This window comes from Mauremys reevesii, linkage group 7, assembly GCF_016161935.1.
Source record: "Mauremys reevesii isolate NIE-2019 linkage group 7, ASM1616193v1, whole genome shotgun sequence".
Taxonomy (NCBI): domain Eukaryota; kingdom Metazoa; phylum Chordata; order Testudines; family Geoemydidae; genus Mauremys; species Mauremys reevesii.
In genome coordinates, this window is record NC_052629.1 from 81478496 (window position 1) to 81502047 (window position 23552).

General features: G+C 47.9%; 1 protein-coding gene across 3 annotated transcripts in view; it reads right to left on the reverse strand.

Moving 5' to 3' along the window:
* LOC120368874 (high mobility group protein HMGI-C-like) overlaps positions 1 to 23552 on the reverse strand; it is a 51527-nt gene that overhangs the window by 6169 nt on the left and 21806 nt on the right. For 2 of the 3 annotated variants that reach the window (XM_039481560.1, XM_039481561.1), the window contains exons 4-6: positions 21942 to 21989; positions 11792 to 11882; positions 7949 to 8278 (exon numbers count right to left, since the gene is read on the reverse strand). In XM_039481560.1, the coding sequence (XP_039337494.1) occupies positions 8193 to 8278; positions 11792 to 11882; positions 21942 to 21989 (225 nt within the window). In that variant the 3' untranslated portion in view covers positions 7949 to 8192. Of the gene's footprint in view, positions 1 to 7948; positions 8279 to 11791; positions 11883 to 21941; positions 21990 to 23552 lie in introns of those variants that run through there. The other variant, XM_039481562.1, reaches the window with a different exon arrangement.

Consider the following 23552-nt stretch of genomic DNA (forward strand, 5'->3'; position numbering starts at 1 on the left):
CCACCCTTCATGTGTAAAGAAAAGATTCAATTGCCCCTGGACTAGCAGCAGGATGCTGGGCTCCTCTCCTCCACACTCCTTAATGTCCTATCTGGACTATCATAGCAACTGGAGGCTGCCTTCCACTAATTTCTCACTAACAAGTCACTGTGTCTTATTCCTGCATTCTTTATTATTTCATCACACAAGTGGGGGGACAATGCTATGGTAGCCCAGGAAGGCTGGGGAAGAATGGAATGAACAGGTGGGGTTGTTGCAGGAGCACCCCCTATGAATAGCATACAGCTCATAATCTATGCAGGATCTGACACAGAGCAGCTGTGCTCTCTGGTTCTCTGATACAGTGGTTCTCTAGTACACTTGCCCATAGTCTAGGCAGGACTGATTCTATTTTTAGATACCAAAAAGGAGGGATTGACTCAGGGAGTCATTCCCAATTTTGGCTTTTGCGCCCCTGGCTAAGAGCAGCCAGGGGCACTTATGACAGCAGTAAATGGTGCAGTGCAAAAGGACTGGTAACCATGCCCATCTTATTACCAATTTATGGTATGGTAGATGGTACAGTATGGCTGGTAACCATCTCTGCTGTCATGCAAAAGCAAAAGCATGCTGCTGTGTAGCGCTGCTGGACCGCCTCTGTCAGCGGCATCTAGTACACATACGGTGATAGGCACAAAAGGCAAAATAGGCTCCATGGTTTCCACGCTGTGGCGTCTGCCAGGGCAATCCAGGGAAAACGGGCTTGAAATGATTGTCTGCTGTAGCTTTCCCGGAGGAAGGGATGACTGACGACATTTACCCAGAACCACCCGCGAAAATGGTTTTTGCCCCATCAGGCACTGGGATCTCAACCCAGAATTCACAGAGACAGACTACACTGTGTTCATTGTTCGCAAAAATTTATCTTTGCAAGGAATTCACTCTTTTTTTCCCATCACACAGCTTCGACTGTCTCCAGACCTGCCACAGCATCCCCCTCACAGAGGCTGGCAAAGATTAGGCGGCGAAAGAAAAAGACACGGGATGAGATGTTCGCTGAACTCATGGGGTGCTCCCGAGACGACGCGGACCAGCAGAGCCAGTGGAGGGAGACCCTCTCTCTGTACCAGCGCTCACACAGCGAACGGGAGGAGAGGTGGCGTGAGGAAGACAAGCAGGCGACTCAAACGCTGCTTGGACTAATGAGGGAGCAAACGGACATGCTCCTGCGCCTTGTGCATGTTCTGCAGGACCGCAGGCAGGAGGACAGAGCCCCCCTGCCGTGTATCTGCAACCGCCCTCCGCCGCCACAAAGTCCCATACCCCCCTCACCCAAAATAACCAGAAGGAGGGGCGCCAGAGGCCGTGTAAACTGTCACTGCACCCCAGCAGAGTGCTCAAGTACCGAAAAGCTCTCATACCCTAAATTTTGAGAAGTCCTTTCCTTCCCGCCTCACCCAAGCCCCCATCCCAGTTTCATCCCCTAACTGTCTAGTTGATAATAAAAAATACTTTTCTGTTAATTACTGTTTCCGTCATGTTCTTTTAGAGGAGACTGTGTTTGAAGGGGGGGAAGGGGGTTGGTAATTGGACAGGACAATCACCTTTACCAGGGTACAGACATGGGGGCAGGATCAGCAGCAGGTCACACACACACTGCAGTCAGTAGGCACCCTGGTCGGTATGGGAGGTGGTTTGCAGGTTCTGTGTGGGTGGGGGGGTACGTGACTTTGTAGCGGGGGAGGGGGGTTACAGATCTCATGCAACGGTCCCTGTCCTGGACCACACAGCCACGCAGCAGAGGAATCTGTATCCGTCCTCCCCCGCCAAAAGGCCACATAGCCCCCGCACACAGAGTCCCAAAAAGGAGGGATGGCAGGCTCCGTTGAAACATCCAGTCCGGCAATGCAGACCGCTCTGGGAGCAGGAGCCTGTCATTCCTCGAGTTTACAGGCGGTCTTTACATCACTGCACACCCTACCCAGCACAGTCCGTGTCCCAGTTTCAACCCTGTAACGCAAAGTCATCAATAAAGAAACCTTTGTAAAGTTACAGTGGAACATGTCTTTTATTTTTAAATGTGTGTTGGAAGTTGGGGAAGCGGGGTGGGCGGGGTATGTAACTGCAGATGCTAGTCAACAGTCACTTGGTAAAGAAACAGGGGCAGGTTCAGCTTCTCTGTTAAGAAACTAAACAGTCACAGGTCACGCTGCTCACTGCTCGCTGGTACTTTAAGAGTTCCTTGTCGCTGTGCAAGGCGCCTGCACAGAGCTTCACGAGCCAGGGCATTAGCGGGTAGGCTGGGTCCCCGACGATCACTATAGGCATCTGCACATCCCCAAGACTTATTTTGTGGTCCGGGAAGAAACTACCTTCCTGCAGGCGTCTAAACAGACCACAGTTCCTGAAAACACGCACGTCATGAACTTTGCCTGGCCCCCCGACGTTGATGTTGGTAAAACATCCCCCATGGTCCACCAGTGCTCGCAGCACCATTGAAAAGTAGCCCTATTTCTCAGCAGCTGACTGTGGAAGAGGTGGACGATAAGGTGCGAGGAGTTGACAACGGCCAAAACTGCAGTGGGATCCTTGCTCAAAGTGCTGTGGCGCCCGCGCTGTCACTGAGCAGAAAAGTGCACGAACAGATTGCCCGCAGGCGCTTTCAGGGAGGGAGGGAGGGAGGGCATGATTGACGGTTCAATGATGACAGTTACCCAAAACCACCCTCGACACATTTTTCCCCCCAGCATGCATTGGGGGGAAATCCCAGAATTCAAATGGGCAGCGGGGAGTGCAGGAACTGTGGGATAGCTTCCCACAGTGCACCGCTTCCAAAGTCGACACTGGCCCTGTTACTGTGGACTCACACAGTCGAACTAGTGTATTTAGTGTGGATACACAACTTCGACTTCATAAGGTCGATTCCACAAATTCAAATTAAATTGATTTGAAATAGTCTTGTAGTGTAGACATACCCTAAGAGGAAAATCCCCATAAAATTGGCTCTCTGCTGTATTTCCCTGCCTTTTGGGGAATGACAGCCAATCAGAGCTGCTGTACATGCTTAGGGACCAGCTTGTCCATTAGCATGAGAAACAAGCATTGCTCTTGCCAACACAGGGCTGGAGCTTTCCTGGAATGCTCCAGCCTTGGGAACAAACAGCCTGTCCTGGCAGAGGGGGAAGAAGCAGCTCTCCTCTTCCAGGGCTTCAATTGCAGCCCCACATCACCATCTCTTTCCGGGAGGATGGTAAAGAGCCCTCCAGGGCTGCTGCCATTCTGTCAACCACAGACCCTGTAAAGCAGGGGTAGGCAACCTATGGCACGTGTGCCGAAGGCGGCACACGAGCTGATTTTCAGTGGCACTCACACTGCCCGGGTCCTGGCCACTGGTCTGGGGGGCTCTGCATTTTAATTTAATTTTAAATGAAGCTTCTTAAACATTTTAATAACCTTATTTACTTTACATACAACAATAGTTTAGTTATATATTATAGACTTAGAGAAAGAGACCTTCTAAAAACGTTAAACTATTACTGGCATGCAAAACCTTAAATTAGAGTGAATAAATGAAGACTCGGCACAGCACTTCTGAAAGGTTGCCAACCCCTCCTGTAAAGAGATGTGTTTGGGAACAGGATTGATTAGGATGAAGGATAGTGTATGGGGGCAGAATTGATGGAGAGGTAGGACTGACTGTGGACACATGCTTTGTTGGGGAGTTGCATGGGGGTGAAGGACTGATCAGCAGACTGTGGAATTAACTGGGGAGCCTGTGTGTGTATGTGAGCAGAATTAGTTGTATAAAGAGCTACAGAATTACTTTTATTGTGGGATGTGTGCAGTATGCAGTAAATTGTGGGAAGCATGCATTTGTTCAGGGGAAAGCAGAAATAATTGTTACTCTGATTAAACCAATTCCAGTTTATGCACCTTTAAATTTACTGTCTTTTTATCAGAAGATGCTGATAAATAAGGATTTAGGGGTCCAACTTTAGGCACCCGAGTTTGAAAATTTGGCTTAAGTGACTTGCATATTCGTTCTTATGCTGCATTCCTTGGAGTTCATTAGCTATCATTTTTGTGTAGACCTGAGGGTTTGTGCCATACAGACCAATTATTATTTTATAATCTTTGTTTAAGGTGAAGGAAGGAAAACTCAGATGTCCTGTGGTTTGCAAATGCCATGCACTCTCACTGGGTTTATCACTCAAAGAGAAAGCACAAAGAACAAGAAAACTGAACCCAGAGGTGCTGTGTGACTTACATCTTTATTAACAAAATTAAAAGCTAATCCCAAATTAACATTATCTTTATCCATGAGCCAAAACCAGAACCATTTATCTGAACCTACCAAACTTTAGAGCACAGATAAAATGGGATATAGATTTTTTATTCTCAATTTTTATTCTGCAAAATCATAACCTGGCTAATGAGATTTTGCAAAATGAACCTGTCTTTCTTGTAGTTATTTTGATTTGATTGCAAAACTTAATATATTTGATCTGATTGCATTGCAAAGATTACAAATTCATAGGTTTAGATGCAGGGTTTTGGTTCAGGCCCATTGTTTTGCATAGACTGAAAAGTCAAGCGTGGGGAATAAAAAGCATTCTATTTTTTTTCTAAGAACTAATAAAGCTATGGGGTGAAATCCTGGCCCCATTAAAGGCAACAGCAATTTTGCTATTAACTTCAGCTGGGCCAGGTTTTCACCCCCAATCTCTACATGAACATTGAAACAAAAAGTACAGGTAGCTTTCTCACAGCACCCGACTCTTAAAAGGAGCAGACACAGATTATCTCCCAACAATATAGAATTCCGCTTGTTGTTCCCAATATAGCCATGCTTTTATGGTGACTTTTTCTGTTGTGGTTGCTGAGTGAGACAGCAAGAGGTAGCAAAGATTGACCCGTTTTACAAGACAGAGGACACTGATGTGGCCCAAGGGGAGCTGCCCTCCCCACCTGAAACTAACCAGATTTCTCAGTCATTTGTGTTAGAACAAAAGCCAGTCTCCTTTCCTTGTCTTTGTGCATGCCTACCAACTGAGAAAGATCTAGATAGTGTACTGAGAAATGCCTGAACATCAATCATGATACAATAATTAACCAGACCACATATTGTACAAGTTCTTACCCCAAATCCATTTCAGGTGAAGAGAAAATCCCAGTCTGGTATTTTGCCTGTCACACTCACAGATGAAAAATATTAGCTAAATGAGCATTTAGAGTCTGACAGACTGAGAACTCCTACAGTCTGTTAATTCACTTGTAGTCAAGAACTTGAAATGGATTTCTGTGTCCATCCAGCACAGCCTTTGAATTGTGAGATGAGCCACAACTGGATGGTTGTATCCACCTGATATGAAGCCCAGTTCCAGTACTTGAACTCAGAAGAACATGGAATGTACCAAAAATATGAATCTCGCCCATTATGCCACTGCAGCCAGGTTTGGGAATAGTTAAAAGTGGTAAGCAGTGGAGATATCTAAAAAAAAATTAGGAAAATGCAGCAGGAAACATGCTCACCCTTCCCCTTCCAAAGCCCCATCATTGCACTCAGGGAGAGGGATGGTGGAAACCACAAATGTTATTTTGTCCAGCTGGGGACGATGGACTATTTCAGCAAGAATACCTACAAGAAAAATATGGGTGAGTGAAATATTATTCCTTCCTTTCTCATCGGTTTGCATCAGCATCATAGTCCGGGGCAGTTTTTGTGCCTGTGCTGATAAACTTTCATGGCAACTTTGCAAGGCTAAAATTTTCTCTCTGTATATCTGGGAGCAGATTTATTGCTTAGGAAAGACATCACACTGTCAACCCTGGGACCTAAATTCCTGTACTTATCTATAGAACAGGGATAGCATAAGTAGCAGTGCAATCTTTCCCAACCCTCACATACATGCATCATTCTTGACTAGGGGATGACCATTGCATTGATAAGTCATTCAGTATCTGTACCACTTCAGCCTTGCCTGCTCTGATAAGATAGTCAGAAGAGCAGAAATGATAATTGTGATGTGGTGTTCCACTAGGAACTCAGCTGAGTCCATCTAACTCATTTCAAACAGACTACCATAAGCAGCCATTGGACAGAAACAACTATTAGAGCAATAAGTCCATCTGCAGGGAGTCAACTACAGGATTAGGGTCTTAGGCCCAGTTCCAAAGGTATTTAGGTGCTAAACTTCCATTAAAATAAATGGAAGTTAGGGGTCTAAAATCCTTAGTCACTATTATGTTGGATTGGGTTTGATCTCAGGACCTAGAGGTGAAAGGCCCCGCAGTCTGTTAACCGTTACTCCTAAAAAGCTACAGGGATTTTCCTATGTGAAATAATTACCTGCTAAAGGAACAGATCTCTGGTAAAAGATGATTAACATTTGAGCTCAATAAATCCAGCCATTTCACAGGTTTCTGCTGTTGCTTCTCTACATATATTGCCAATTATGTCCTATTAAATATTTTAATGAGTGTAAAAGCTGTCCAGTTTTATATCTTGTCCCATATAATTGAAATATCTACTCTGCCTATTTTATGAGACAGGCATCTACTCCAAGTGATGGACAATACCAGTGGGTTTCCACTGGATGGGACTGTATATTAAAAACACCCTGAACCCCAAGAATTAGATCAAATCTGGCACAGAAGCATGAGACCAACAGCCACTTGCAATAACCCAAAACTGATTAGCTATCATTATGTCCCAAGGCCCTCCTGAAATTGGAGTGTATTAAGATATTTTCATATGCACAATTGCAACACCAGAGGATGCTACACATTTAGTTTCTAAACAGGCAGACACACCAGTGGGTGACTGAATTTACAAGGTGGTTTTGGAGTTGGTAACACCAGTCATGAGGCTCAGTAAAGAAGCAACCCTTTTCCTGCAGACATGCCTGTTAAGAATCCAGGGGTATTTATTTTGTGTTTATCTAGTGCTCACTCAGGAAATATTCTCATTGACTTCACTGAGAGTTGTTTCTGGGTGTGGACTGATTGTGGGGATAATCAAATAATCCCTGGACTGACACTAGCTAGGATAAAAAATAAGGTTCATCAACCCAAATGCCTCAGGGAGCAAGATTATCAATAGGGGAGGAAGACCTCCTCCCCCGCCCAGCAGTCCAGCTTTTTCAAGTCTTACACTTTCCTCCAAGGTCTCTAGACTGCTGAAGCAAGGATAACTGACTAGATGAAGCACTGGCCCATGGCAATACAGCAATTCCCATTGTTTTTTCTATTTGGGGAGAGTGGGAGAAAGGATTCTTCACTGCCCGAGAAAATGAGCAGCAACCTAATCCAGGAACTGGTCCCCAAGGACTTTCTCGCTGCTCTCCTGAAAATAGAGGCTTATTCCTCATTCCCTCTGATGATGTTACTAGGTGAGCTCAAAAAGTGGCAGTGTGATTAGGTCACCTGCACTGTGTCTGCAGGTATTAAGTCAGCTTCCCTTCCTTGTGGGACTATGGCCATTCCTGACAGCACAAGTTACAAGTTGTAAAGGCTTTTAAAGAGTTTAATGTAATCCTAAATTCCTTGCAAAGGTCTAATACAAACCAGGTGAAGGAATCCCCTTCACAAAGAGGCTGCTGTTTTTTCAATACAGCAGGAGTGGCCAACCTGTGGCTCCAGAGCCACATGCGGCTCTTCAGAAGTTAATATGCGGCTCCTTGAATAGGCACCGACTCTGGGTCTGGAGCTACAGGCACCAACTTTCCAATGTGCCAGGAGGTGCTTACTGCTCAACCTCTGGCCCTGCCCCACACCACCCCTTCCAGTCCCCTCCCCTGAGCCTGCCATGCCCTTGATCCTCCCCCCCACCCCAGCCTCTTGCATGCCATGAAACAGCTGATCGGGAGGGAGGGGGAAGTGCTGATTGGCGGGGCTGCCAGTGAGCGGGAGGCACTGGGAGCAGGGGGCAGGGAGCTGATGAGGGGTTACTGATGTATTACTGTGGCTCTTTGGCAATGTACATTGGTAAATTCTGGCTCCTTCTCAGGCTCGAGTTAGCCACCCCTGTAATACAGTTTTCTGGCTGTCATGCCGGAGATTGCTGTCTGGGGTGAGCAGGAGGGCAGCAGGGGCTCTGGCTTTGCTAAAGTTATGGTGGGGGGAGAATTTTAACTGTGAAATTAAGATTGGTTGGTTGGTTTGTTTGTTTTCCTAATCCTTGTGGCTTCAGTACGACATCAGCAGGCAGGGTGCTACTGTGGTGCAGCGGGGGCGGTGCTCAGAGATCTCCTGAGGCCTGTAGTCCTGCCTGTCCTATGAGAATCTTTTCCAGGAGCGCCTAAAGGGAGATAGCATGAGAAAAAGGGTGTTAGAGCTCTGAAGTCCCACACACCTCCCCATTACAGCGACAGTACTAGGTTAAAGATTTCCGAGCACCATGTGTGATAGGGGTGGACCCTGAGCATAATGCAGCCTTGAGGGGCTCCTTCCAAATCCCCAAGGCACAAAGACCTGAACTACAGTAGTTAGGTGCACCTGGGCAGCAATGCTCAGGAGTGGTTTCAGTGGCCTGTGCCAGGCTTTCACTGGAGGGACAGCAGGAGAAATTGGAAGGACTGGGAGGGTGTAGGGGGAGTATGGAGTGGGAGTTGCACAGCTGTTTGAGGTTGCTGAGGAGGAGGGGAGGAAGGAAAAGGAGGAGTAAGAAAGTGAATGGAGGCTTGTGAGGCAGTGGGTTGAGGGAAACTCATAAAGGGCTCGATCCCCAGCTCAGTGAAGTCAATGTCAGCACGTTTAGTGACTGCAGTGGGTAGCGGATAAGGCCCAGGGTCCACATAAACATCTGAACCTTGCAGTGGTTACTTGAATGTGTGCTCAGAAAGGTCAGAGGTTATGGGCTGGATGCAGGAGTCCCGGGGTGAAGTTTTCTGTCTGGTGTTATCTGGTCTGATCTCCTGCATGATTAGGGAGCTCCCCTGATCTGCACCTGGCTCCCTACTTCAGGGAAAGCTGGAATGACTATTGGGCTTGGTCCTGGGAAAGGAATGGCCCAGCAGTTTGCCAGTGGGCTGAACTCTCATACCACCAGCCAGACTGAAGGGAGGAGGCGAACGGTGGAAGAAGGGCAAGGCAGAAACAAAATACAAATTTCCCTCCTGCTTCTGGTAGCACTGATTGCGGCGTTGGGGGTTTCTCTTGCTCCCCTATGTTTCACTAGAAAGAATGATTTATTATTGAAATAATAATAAAAAAAAAAGTCAAGGCTTCCTCTGTGGTTTTGGGGAAGTAGGTGATGTCAAGCTCATTAATCATGCATTGGCAGCAGCACTCTGTCATGAGGGGTGTGGCAGAAACACCCAGCCTGGGCAACTAGGGAAACTTCAGTGGTTGAGCTGCAGTTGGTGTCATCACAGGAAATAGGCAACTGAAAAGTAATGAAATCTATGCAAAGCAAAGTCTATGAACTGTTAGGAAACCCCCGAATCAGCGCCCTGGGAATATCACAGAAAGAAGGGGTTCAGGCTGCACAGGGCCCAGGAAACAAACTGCTATTTCTGGAACAGTTCTCCCAACTCTTCGCCACTGCCTCGTCCACAGCACTTTTGCAGGAGCCCCTCCTCTCTGATTCTCCCCCTCCACTTCCCTCTCCCTCCTCCAAGCTCTCATAAAGGAGGCCAGCAAGGAGTCAGGTCAGACTACATCCATTTGAATATTTCCAGGTTTGTTTTTTTTAATTTGTGTATTAATAAAGTGATCATGACACAAGGGACCATCAGCCCCAGTTAGAGCTGTGCATAGGGCAGTTCCTAGAAGGTGCAAGCTTCCTGGCTCGTTCCTATCACAGCATCTCAGTCCCATCCTGCAAAAGCCCAGTAAAGACAATAGACATCTAGGTAACTGTAATCTTTTCTGTGGCAAATCACAGAGCGCAGAGCTGCCCTACAGCTGTCACACTCTGTGTGGAGAGTGCAAATCCTGTCAGCAGCACAGCACCCAGTTTTTAAGTTAGTTGCAGGTGTGTGGAACTGGCTCACATTCAGAAACTAACGGTTTGGAAGCAGCTATAGTTGCATCACACTCCTGAATGAATCTGGAATCTATAAAGTCTCCAGCAAGGCAGAGCCAATGACTCTTTTCCAATCACCAGCTTATAGGTTCCACATACAAGACTGCATCCCAGATTCATTTTCAGGCTATTGTTTGAATTAAAATTGTTATGAATTACTCCAGAGAGGAGGAGTATTAGATTGCATACTATGTGTGCTTTTGTATTACCTTCCACACTTCACTCCAGGACCCAGCAGCTTTCCTGTCTCCAGTGCTACAAATCTCTGCACCTCCAGGAAATGAAACACACACACTAGAAGAAAGCATCCCCATCTCTGTAGCAGAAAGTACAGAAGTAACTAGCTGGCTGTGTTACAGTACCACGTGCTACATTGCCATCTCACACTCACTGCAGCATCTGCTTATCCTAACCCATCTGTGCCTGCCTGTCTGTGTAACAGGAGGGAAATGCATTCCACATGCCACTGCCCTCAGTCCTGCTCAAGTTGAAAGGAAGAGGAAAGTACCCATCTAGGGTGCGGTTTTTGGTGATGCTAACAGCTCTACGAAAAGCAGAAATAAGACAGAGAATTGGGCAGGAAGTGAGGTCATCACTTATAAGCCTGTGGCTGCGCTGATGTCATCATGCAACTTAGTGGCAGGAAGTGATATGGGAGCAGGAGTCAAAGAGGAAACCGAATCAAACAACTGAGGTTAACAAACTTGGCATTCATCATGTGGCATCTCCAGGGACTTTCTAAGAAACCAAGATTGGGTTTGGCTCCCTGATGTCAGTTAGCTTGATTTGCACGCCAGGTTAAACGCCACCAACGGTAAAGGGATGAGTGTGCAGCTGTGCTGACCGCATGTCAGTGTTAATGACAACTACTACCTCTTGCTGGTTCCCTTTCCCTATCCACTCAAGGGAAAGCATTAAAGGACCAGCTTCCTGCAAACTTCATTCTGCACAAGTGTCTGTGAGAGACATGGGCTCAAACTGCAAAGGTCAAATCTGGATTCAAACTTTTCCAAGGGTCTGGTGTATTCAGAACCAGGGTTTTAGCTGTTGCCCATCTCTAGTTTTTTATGACAGTGGTATTACTTTTACCTAGCACCATTCATCCTGGAGAATCTCAAAGCACTTTACAATCAGATATACACACTATATGCTGTTGTCATTTCATCCACCACTAAAACGTTAACATCTCTGGTGAAATCCCAGCAATCGTTTAACAGTACACAATACTAACCTAGAGCTTAGTACTAGAAGAGGAGAGGAATAGTGTATTGGAGGCAGCATGGAATTATCCAGAATGGAATTTATCCATGACAATAACTTCCACACTCTCCTGAAAAGAGCAGAGGAGCCTTCACTCCTATTTTTAAAGCCAGAAGGGACTTAATCTAGTCTGACTTCTTGCCGAGAGAATTTTATCCAGTGATTCATGGATCAAGCCCATAATTTCTGATTGATCTTAAGTACATCCAAAGTGGCCAGAACCTCAGTCTCATAACTTGTTGGAAAACCAGAAGTACAATGCTTCCTCTCTCTGCCTGTAACAGCATCCTGGAATATTCAGTACTGATACAGAGGGAAGTGTCATACTGGCTTGCTAACCCTACATGATGCAGTGTTCCTTGGAGGTCTCACATTCAAGTACTGACACACCCAACACTGCTTATTTTCTAAGATCCAGCATAGTCCTAGCATTTGGTGTTATAGATGCTGGGATATATGCATGGTTTACTGTAAGGATGGCTGTATATTTTAACCCTATGTAATTCTGTTTATCTAATCCCAAACCTCCTGTGGCAGGCGGTGACATAGAATTCAGGTCACTGCTCTCTTGGAGAGATCCTTCCTGGGTTTCTTTCTCCTGGATCAGTAGCTGAGGCTGTAAAGAAAAAAAAACACCAACAAACACAGAAATCATGTCAGAGAAGATAAAATACAAATCAACCCAACCAAGCGAATTAGATCTGAGCAAAAAAAATCTTTAATTAGTCCCTTTTAAACGATTAGCTGTGCAGGAGTGAGGACAGGCCCATCTTCTCAGCCTGTGCTCATGTTGGCTGTATGTGCGCATGTGCTCAATGTGTATTGTGTGTGGTGTTCGGATGTGTTCCTGTGGTGTATGCGTATGTGATGTGTGAGAGTGTGGAAATAGTTGTTGAAGGCATTCAGTTATTATGATATTTGTGAGGGAGGCAGCCCCGCAGCCTGTGCAATCTTCAGGGCCGCCCCGCGGGGGGGGGGGGGGGGCGCAAGAGGGGCAATTTGCCCCAGGCCCCACAGGGGCCCCCATGAGAGTTTTTCGGGGGCCCTGGAGTGGGGTCCTTCACTTGCTCTGGGGGCCCCGGAAAACTCTCGCGGGGCCCGGGCCCCCGGAGCTTCTTCCACTCCAGTCTTCGCCGGCGGGGGGTCCTTCCACTCCAGAGGAAGGACCTCCCGCCGGCGAATTACCACCGAAGCAGGACCCGCCGCTGAAGTGCAGCCGAGTCTTCGGCGGTAATTTGGCGGCGGGGGGCCCTTCCGTTCCGGGACCCGCTGAAGTGCCCCGAAGACCCACGGCGGGGGCCCCCGGCCACCGAATTACCACCGAAGATCCGGCTGCACTTCAGCGGCGGGTCTCGCTTTGGCGGCAATTCGGTGGCAGGGGGCCCCCGCTGCGGGTGTTCGGGGCACTTCAGTGGCGGGTCCCAGAACGGAAGGGCCCCCCGCCGCCAAATTACTGCCGAAGCAGGGGCCCCCTGCTGCCGAAGACCCCAGGCCCCCAGAATCCTCTGGGTGGCCCTGGCAATCTTGGCTTAATGGGGAACACTCTCTCCTATGATGTAGGTGCACAAGACAGCAACCTGTCAATTTAACTAGGAAATCCCATAGTCTGCCTGTGGAATATCAAAAATAGAAATGGATTGCAGTCTATGAAACGGGTAGCTGTTCGGCTCTGCTCTCATCTTTTTTCTAGCCCATTTAACCCATTTGCAGATGGAAAATAAAGAGGCTCTTATGTGCACCAGTGTGCTGGATATACAAAAAGTTTGATACTCATATCAATTTGCCATAGGTCCTGAAACTCAAGATAAACCCATTGGTCTACTATCCTCAGTGTGATATAAAAGCATCAAGGAGGAATAAAAGATGGCATCACAATGGGACACAAGACACTTGTCAGATTTCACCATCGGTATGCTTAGATTCCAAGGCCAGAAGGGACCATTGTGATCATCTAGTCCAGAGGTGGGCAAACTTTTTTTGACTTGAGGGCCACATCTGGGTATGGACATTGTATGGCAGGCCATGAATGTTCATGAAATTGGGGGTTGGGATGTAGGAGGGGGTGAGGGCTCTGGCTGGGGGTGTGGGCTATGGGATGGGGCCAGAAATGAGGAGTTCAGCGTGCGGGAGGGGGCTCTGGATTGGGGTGGGGGGTTGTGAGGGGGTGAGGGCTCTGGCTGGAGGTCCAGGCTCTGGGGTAGGACCAACTATGAGGGTTTGGGATCCAGGAGGAGGCTGCAGGCTGGGGGTGGAGCAGAGGGGTTCAGAGTATGGGAGAGGGCTCCAGGATGAGGCAGGGGGTTGGGGTGTGGGAGAGGGTACAGGCTGTGGGCTGGGGGTGTGGGTTCCAGGGTGGGGCCAGAAATGAGGGGTCATGGTGCAGGAGGGGGCTCTGGGCTGGGGCAGGGAGTTAGGGGGCAGGGGAGGGAGCTCTGAACTGGGGCTGAGGGGTTCAGAGTGCAGGAGGGGGCTCCAGGATAGGGTTGGCGTCTGGGGTGGGGCGGGTGAGGGCTCCGGCTGGGAGTGCAGGTTCCGGGGTGGGGCTGGGGATGAGGGGTTTGAGGTGCAGGAGGGTGCTCTGGGCTGGGATCAAAGGGTTCAGAGGGTGAGGGGGGAATCAGGGCTGGGGCAGGGGTTGGGGCATGGGAGGGGGTCAGAGGTGCAGGCCCCAGGTGGCGTTTACAGGACGCAGTGGTATGTCTCTTCTCTGGCTCCTATGCAGAGGCGTGGCCAGGCAGCTCTGCGTGCTGCCCAGTCTGTGGGTGCCACCCCTGCAGCTCCCATTGACAGAGAACCATGGCCAATGGGAGTGGCAGAGCTGGTGCTTGTGGTGGAGGAAGTATGTGGAGCCCCCTGGCTGCCCCTACGCTAAGGAGCCTGAGTGGGGACATGCTGCTGCTTCCGGGAGCCGCATGGAGCCACGGCACATGCAGAGTGGGGCAAGCCCCTGACTCTGCTCCCTGGCAGGAGCTTGAGAGCCAGATTAAAATGTCTGACAGGCTGGATGCAGCCCGTGGGCCATACGTTGCCTACCTCTGATCTACTTTGACCTTCTGAACAACATAGGCCACAGAGCTTCCCCAAAATAATCCCTTTTGAACTAGAACATATCCTCTTTTTTTTTTTTTTTTAGCATCCAATCTTGATTTAAAAATTGTCAGTGATGGAGAATCCACCATGACATTTGGCACATTGTTCCAATTACCCTCACTTAAAAATGTATACCTTATTTCTAGCTTCAATTTCCACCATTGGATTATGTTATACCTTTATAGATTATAGAGCCCATTATCAAATATTTGTTCCTCATGTAGGTACTTATGGAGTGATCAGGTCACCCTGTAACATTCTCTTATTAATTGGTTGACTTGCACCTGTGCTCTAGTTTCCTCCCTTGCTGGTTCTTCTGTGCACCAGGGTACTCTAACTACTAAGGATGCTTCATGGAAAGAGTGCTCCTAGATACCACTATGTCAGGGGCTTAGGTCCAAACATCAGTCTAACCCCAGCTCCTGGAATCCAATTAGTGTTTTACAGGTGTATGTTAAACACCAAAAAGCATCACGCTTTACCCATCTGGGCTGTAATTTAATCTGTTTTCATAAACTAAGGAAGATTTGGGCCAGAACAGTACGTGGAAAGGTGACCTCCAAGGAAGAAACAGAAGATGCAGTAAGGAGTATTGGTGGCTCAGTAAGGATTTCTGTCAATACTAAGCCAGTGGCCCCGTCTGGTACCAGGGAGAGCTGCACTGCAGGATAGGATGTAAAATTGAGGTCCTGGCCAATTGTGGTCATTAAACATCCCATGGCACTTTTTTCAAGAGCAGTGGTGTAAGCCACAAATTCCATCTTGGGAAATTATAGTTTACCTCCCTGGATTGCCCTTGTAATTTCATATGCATAAAATGTCTTTAATTTTCTCCTCTCCTAAAACTCTTGTGTAATGTTGCTGTGTTCTGTTAAATACCCGCTCTATTCCACCCAGCCTCATCATAGGCATTGAATGAGGCAGGGGTCCTGTAGAAAAAAAGAGTGTAGGATCATATAATTGAAGACTGTGTCATAATGCATCAGCACAAAGGAACGAAATTATAGTTGCACAGGCATCCTTAATGGTGGCATTCCTAATTTTTGAGTGTTTGACTTTGCAGCTTTAATGTTCTTTTAACTAGAGCTGGTTAAAATCAGAATTTCTGTCCTGTGGAAATGGTGATACTGTGAAATTTGGTTTCGGCCTGAATTGGGACAGAAAAGTGAAATATCAATATTTTTCACAGAACAGTAAGTGCAAAAAAAAAAAAGGTTGATTCAAAACCTTTCATTTCAACATTGCTGAATAAAACTCTTTCATTTTGGTTTGTTGAGCCCATTGAAATATTTTGTTTGAGCCTGGTTCAACATTAATCTGTGCCTGCAGAAGCCACTATGGTGTCTAATAGAAGTTTCAATTCAAGGTCCCCCTATTCTCCTCTGTGGGCTGGTGCTCCCTGGCAGGACCACATCTTCATAATGCAGATGCATGATTATGTTAACTCCCATGATGCATCACATGATTTCAACCAGAGAGGAGACCATGGTGCATATGGGAGATGCAATCTAGTCAGGGAGTGTGGCCCATAGAGAAGAACACGGGCAGGAAGCACCTGAACTACCATCTCCCATGAGGCACTGCATCAGCTCAGGTGGACACAGACTAACATCAAACTGCTCTGAAACAAAACTTTTTTATTCAATTTGAGCTGAAAATGTTCTGATTTGGGTCAACCCAACCCAAAATGATCTATTTTGTTTAGATTTTTCTGATGGGAAATAGAAAAAAAAATTCCTATGGGAAAAAGCTTAATTTTGTGAAAACTGCAATTTCCATTGATGGAAACATTGATGGAAAATTCCCAACCAGCTCTACTTTTTAATGTCGTTTTTTGGGATGTAATATATAAAAATGTGACAGGATGTTTTAGCTGTGAAAGGACAGTGCAAGGCTATGCCACATAGGGACAATTCTTATTTTACTTGGTTTTGTGTTCAAGAACCCTCGGTAATTGTATTTGGATACTCACTGCCTTTTGATGCCTTTTCTGTCTGAGGTAGTTAGTTATATGGTCCTCATTAACATAGTATCTTAGTGTCTCACAATCTTTAATATATTTATCCTCATAACACCCCTGGAAGGCAGGGTAGGGCTGTTATCCCCATTGTATAGATAGGGAAACTGAGGCACAGAGAGACAGACTGACTTACCCAAAGTCACACAGGAAGTTTGTGGCAGAGCAGAGAAATCAAGCCCCAGACTAGTACCCTAACCACTGGACAATACTTTCTCTGCTGGAACAGCCTTTTCTGCCTAGCTCAATTATTTCAGGTTGGGAGAATCTTAGTTCTTCTCTCTCAGTTCTTCCTACTTCTCCTCACCTCACTTCCTCTTTAGTGCCCCAGGGAGGTATCCGCATGCCTTTACACTCATGCCTGGCTGCTCCCCTGCCCCCCCCCCATTGCACTTCAAATGCCACCTGGGGTGATCCTGGTCTCTACCCATGTCAGGCACACTGAACAGTTGTGAAGTGGGCTGAGAGTCATGGCTGAGCCAATCTCCTTCCTACATGTTAGTGTCAGTTTAACCACAGGGCAGACTATGCCAGCAGGTGTTTGACAGCTTGTAAGTGCTTTGAATGTAGCACAGCATTCCCCCCCCCCCACCCCCATCTCCCAGTTATGCTCTTTAGGGAGCCTCCGCTTTCTGTATATTTACTTGCTTAGATTTCTGCAGCTCTATAATAATGGTGCACCCAACCTAGGCAGCTAAACTCATTGTTCAGATAAACAGAGGCAACACTGCCACGATGACAATGTTTCATGCACTCATCCCAACAGAGACCCCACCAGAGCTCCGCTCACACAAGTATCCGGCCTCACCCATCTCCTTACTGGCCTGGGAGAAAAGATGGGTCTTGCGGCAATAACTAGAGATGAACAAACTCAGATTATTATAGACCATTGGGTAAATTTATCAGGAGTATAAACCAACCACCACTGCCAACTCTCATCGAGGACTGGCAGCTTCTCCCTTTGCATACACCTACTGTAGCTTGATGGTAACAATTCACTGGAATAGGACACCTTTGTCTATCCCCCTTGACTGAGATGGGCGACTGAGACCCCTTTTGCCTCCTATACCTCTTAGAAGTTCAAGTTTGCTACCTTCAAGGCCAGACTGCTTGGAACACCCATATGACAGCAGATCTCCTTAAAACTACAAGTGGTAAGAATAAGAACAGAGAAAATGGAATTTAAGCAAAAGAAGTGTTTTGCTTAACAACCTTCAATTTACACTTCTCATAAGCTGCTTTCTTAGCTCAGTTACAGAGAAGAAAAGGCACTCCCATGTGTTTAAAGAGCAATTATCTCCTCTGGCCTCCCCTGTCATGCGGGACCCAGAAAGAGAATTTCCTACCACCCTGTTTATCAAGTACCTTGAGGTCATCTTTTTTCCTTCCCCCCTCCCCTAAACCATTTTTTCTGCCAACCTCCCCAGCCAGGTTAACCCCAGGGGAATCTCTCTCTTCCCAAGCTTCAAGTTCAGCAGCTCACAGATCATTCTGAAGTTCCTACCTAACTGTGTTGGTACAGCACCTAGCAAAAGGGGAACCAGGTCCATGACTAGGACTCCTAAGCACTACAGTGATCACCTCTCACCTGCCCCCCAGACCTTTCATCTGTCCCAGAAGGACTGTGGATGTACTCCTCGGCTAATCTGCTGCAGCGTTTTGGGATTCCGATCCATGAGTCACACTTTCAACTCCTGAGAGCACAGCATATAAAACTGTCCCATTCCCATCAGCCCAAAGGCCTCTTCTGTTGTGAAGTCTCCTCTCCCATATACCCATCTCCTCCAAGCTGAGCAGCAACTTGGGAATAACCCTCAATACCCTGCTTCCAAGCTCCCTGAAATTTCTTTCTGTATGAGTCACAGGTCTCTTCAAATTTCTGCTGCAAAGTGATTTTAAACTTGTCATTCAAACACTCTTCACTGGCCATTGAGATCATGCTGCTAATATTAAACATTTGGTAAGGGAGCTAGAAACTACATCTTATCCACAGCAGCTACTCAGTTCTGTGTGCGTCTCCATTCACAAGCCTTTAGAAAACATAGATGGTACCACCTTCTTTATGTATAGGAAACAGTTCAAGAGCTACATTGTCTGTGGAATTAGATGTATGATTTCTGTCTCCACTTACCAAATAGCTTAGCCTCTGGCTGTGCAACCACTCAGTGCCCACTTCACGATAATGCTGTCTGTCATGCTCTCCCTTCTTATGTTGGCATTTTAATTTCTACTCAACACATTATCTTTCCTGCAGCTGCAGTCTCGTTGTCTCCAGCTGGTGTTTCTTCCACTCCCAGACCCATTTTCCCTGGGCACTCTGCCCAGATGATGCTCTGTGGTTCTTCCTGACACTGCAGACATTCCATTCATCCTCCAAGCTCCCCGCTGAGGTTTCATCCTCCACCTTGGATTCTCCAGCTTCTCCTGGCCTGCTGTGGCCCTGGTCTCCCTCAACTTCCTCAGGTCCCGACCTGGCTCCTGGCACTGGCTCTCCCTTGTGAGGTTTCTCCATTCTCTGCAGATCTTGAGCCCCCGTTTGGCTGCATGTGACCATGCTGGTCATGATCCCATGAATACAACACTTGCTTTTGTTGATTGTTTAAGTTGCTAAAGTAGTTTTCTTTCCCCACACAGCTCTATTGCTACTTCTCCTTTAACATCTCATAGCTCACCCGCTCCTCCTGCCTTTTCCTAATCTTAACCCAAAAAGAAAATAAGTATAGAACAGATTTTCTCTTTTTCCTCCTCTATAATTCTTGTTTTTCCAATGGTTGCTTCTTATGAGTTTTTACCACAGCCAGACTCAATATGCTGCTAGCACTGCAAACCAAACACCACCACCAACTCCCATCTCCTAGGTCCTTCAGCCACACCCCTTGTGTTTGCCTGCCATAGCCTGATGGCCACACAACTCACTGGGATAGGACACCTTTGACCATGGCCCTTGACCAAGACTGGGAGGAGAGTGTAAGCTCCAGAACTCCTTTCGCCTTCTGTACTCTCCTTAGAGATTGTTCCCTTCAGGGCCGGACTGCTTAAAACCCCCATGCAACAGTGGATTTCCTTAGAATTAGAGGCATTGAAAGTAAAAAGAGAGAAAATGGAATTAAAACAGAAGAAGTGTTTAGAGTATTGTCTCTGGATTTACACTTCTCACAAGCTGAACAAGATGCGGCCTTTTCTCAGCTGGATGCCAGAGAAGAAAAGGCCATTTGATATGTAAATAGCATTTCTCTTCTCTGGCCTTCCTTGTGGGAGATTCAACCCTGAGCTGTGTCCAGAGGACATTCCCCCCATCACCAACTATTTGTCAAGTGCTTGCTCCTAGGAGTACTGTATTAGGGGATCTCACCTTGCAACCCCTCCAAGTCGTGGCACTTCCCCCATGGGAATTCCCTCCCTCCAAGCCTCAAGTGCAGCCCTTCATTGGTTGCTCTGAGAGAAGCCAATGAACCTATCTGGCTGATAGGTTTATCATGGGTTTATCCGTTGTTCTGGGGATAGGTATCAGAGCATGACTTCAGTCTGGCGTAGATGGAGTATTTTAATTCTATCCTCCCCTCTGGAGTATTTTAATCCTTATTTTCCTAGGTTATAAGTCTTATATTATTGATGAAGCAGATCATCTGTCACAGGAAGGATCTCAGCTTGGACCAATCTGGTCAAAGCCATCAGAAGGCTTGGGAATGGGAAGCTTGCAGAACTGATTGAACGCAGCATTAGTTTCTGACACAAGTTCCCACTGATGCCTGTGGGTTCCCTGAGGCCCAACTCCCATCTCCCACAGCCTTCTTTCTTAAGGGAGGAATTCCATGGGCATCATCTTCTGAGTTCATAGATTTTAAGGCCAGATGGATGCACTGTGATCATCTAGTCCAGTGGTCTCCAAACTTTTTACACCCAAGATCACTTTTTCAATGAAAGCCCCACCCCTTCTCCAAAGCCCCGCCCCATTCACTCCATCCCCCTCCTCTCCATCACTTGCTCTCCCCCTCCCTTTCACCAGGCTGGGGTAGGGGATTGGGAGGAGGTGCACACTCTGGGCTGGGGCCTAGGGGTTTGCAGTGTGGGAGAGGGCTCTGGGCTGAACCTGGAGCAGGGGGTTGGGGTTCAGGAAGGGGTGAGAAGTGCAAGCTCTGAGAGGGAGCTTGGGTGCAGGAGAGGGCTCTGGGCTGGGGCAGAGTGTTAAGGTGCAGGAGAGGGTTCAGGCTGCTGGCTCTGGGAGGGGGGTCAGGGCTGGGGCAGGGGGTTGTGATGTAGGAGGCGGCATGGGGTCCTGGCTCTGGGAGGGGGGTCAGGAATGGGGGTTGGGGTGCAGCCTCCTGCCGGGCAGCACTTACCTCTGGTGATTCCCGGTTGGCAGTGGGTGCAGTGAGGCTAAGGCAGGCTCCCTGCCTACCCTGGCGCCACACCCCTCCTGGAAGGGGCCAACGCACCCCTGTGGCCCCTGGAGTGGGGGGGGGGGAAGCATGTGGCTCAGAGCACTGCTCCTGTCTGCAAGAACCATCCCTGCAGCTCTCATTGGCCACAGCTCCCCGTTCATGGCCAATGGGAGCTGCAAGGCTAGTGCTTGCAGGCAGGAGCAGCATGCGGACAGAGATCTCTGCCTCACCACCCCCAGGACCGTGGGGTGCGCTGGCTGCTTCTGGGAGCGGTGTGGGCCCAGGGCAGGCAGGGATCCTGTCTTAGCGGCAGCCACACTGTGCTGCTGGAGATCAAGATCGAGTGGCAGGTACTCTAGGATCGACCAGTTGATCATGATCGACCGGTTGGTGACCACTGATCTAGTCTGACCTCCTGCATAACAGGTAACAGAATTTCACTTACAGATTCCGGCAACTAGCCCATATCTTGTGGTTGAGCTAGATTATTCTCTTTACAAAGACACCTAATCTTCACTTAAAGAATTAAAAGTGACAGAGAATTCACCATATTCCTTGGTAAATTGTTCCAACAGCTAATTACCCTCTCTGTTAAAAAGACACACCTTCGGGCTAGAAATAAGGCATCTAGCTTCATCTTCCAGCCCTTGGATCTCTTTATGTCTTTGTTTGCTAGATTAATGAGCCCTCTGCTGTCAGAGTTCTAGGTTTCTCACTCCAGTGACCTTCTCTTTTCCTTGAATTCTAAAATTCCCCTTTTGAAATGAACCTGAGATCTAGGAATCCCTCCATCAGAATTCCCAAGGAAAGCACCAGTCTTGCTGAGAAGCTCAGGAATCTTTGCTTTTGAAGTGTTGGGAATAGGGAGTAGAAGAGAGTTGCTTCCTGAATTAAATGTAACATATTGCCAGAGGTTCTTGGATAAGAGAATGTTTTTGCAGAATGTTCAGCCCTGGGGGTGGGCGGGGAGGAAGGAAGGAGGAAGAATCTTGCTCTCCTATCTGGCCAGATCAGTGCTCAAGACCCAAAGAAGGTTGCATCCAGGCTTCCTAGGCTGAAAGAGCATCAGCACAGCTAAGGATCTTGAGAAGAGGACCAGACCAGAAAGATGGGGGATCCTCTGGGCTTTGAGAGAAGGAACTCAAGGAGAGGGAACAAAAGAGGATTTTGATGTCATTGTACTTACCCACTTTCGGGGTCTCCCTCTTGGTCTTTTCTCAGCTGAAGATTCTACCTTTAGTTAAAACAAAAGACATGATCTAGTCCTCTTTCATAACTTATTGCACTTGTGATCAACACACTAAAGCCATGTCCGCATTACAATGGCACAGCTACAACATTGTAGTGCCATGGTGTAGATGCTTCCTACAGCAACTTCCTCCATCACTGTAGGAACCCCACCTCCCCAAGTGATGGTAGTTGGGTCGACAGAAGCATTCTTCAATTGATCTAGCTGCATCTACACCATGCATTAGATCAGCATGAGTATGGCACTTGGGTGTGTATGTGAATTTTTCATAGTGACAGTGCTCAGATATGTGAATTTTTTTACACCCCATAACACTGTAACTATGTTGCCCTAACTTTTAGTGTAGGCCAGACCTAAACTTGGTCAGGGTGGCTTCATTTTAAGGTCTTCCTGTGTGACTGTGGATTATGATTAAGAGTATAACAACTAGGAGGAGGTGGCGGGGTCTTAGGAGGAAGAGGAGTAGGCAAAGAGTGGTGATGACCTGGTAGAGGCAGAGGAAGAAGAGGAGGTTGCTGGCCAAGCATCAGAGAGGAGAAGGACAGGTAGATGTGGATTAGGAGCAGGCAAACTAGGATTAAGACTAGGACACCTAGAAGGAGGAGCTCTATGGGAAGGAAGACTTGGGAGATGACTAAACAGATGAAGCAGAAGATGGAGGCAGCCTAGAGGAGGATATCAACCAGGCAGAATTGGAGGATGTCAGAGGAGGAGTAGGTTTGGGATGAAAACAAAAACAACTAGGAGGAGGAGAAACCAGGAGGTGGAGATTTAGGAGAAGCAGGGGCGGCTCCAGGCACCAGCACGCCAAGCACGTGCCTGGGGCGGCAAGCCATGCGGGGGGCGCTCTGCCAGTCGCCGCAAGGGCAGCAGGCAGGCTGCCTTTGGCGGCATGCTTGCAGAGGGTCCGCTGGTCCTGCGGCTTCGGCGGGCCTCCCACAGGCTGCCGCCGAATTCGCGGGACCGGGGACCTCCCGCAGGCAAGCCACCGAAGGCAGCCTGCCTGCCGTGCTTGGGGCGGCAAAATACCTAGAGCCGCCCCTGAGGAGAAGGACTGGGCAGACGAAGCAGAGGCAGTGGACTGAGGAAAGGGGGAACATGATTAGGAGGCAGAGAGTGCCAGATGGGGATTATGTGATGATGGTGGAGGAGAAACATTAGGAGGAGGAAAGACACAGTGGAAGAGGAGGAGAAGGATGAGGAGGAGGACCACCACTAGGAGGAGTAGGGTGAGGAGGAGGAGAACGATGACTAGGAGGACAATTAGAATGAGGAGGAACATGATGCTGAGGCTGACGATGACTAGGATGATGGGCAGGACAAAGAAGAGAAGGAGGCAGCCCTTTAGATGCCAGAGGCTTAGTGTGAAAAGGCTTAGGATGACTGCAAAGAGGACTAGGCAGGGCTGATAATGAGGGAGAAGGATGAAGGTGACTAGGCAGCAGCAGATGACAGAGGACAATCAGTGGTGGCAGACAGAGGACAGAGGGTGATGATGTAATTGTAACAGTGGGAGCAGGGCCGCCCAGAGGATTCCAGGGGCTTGGG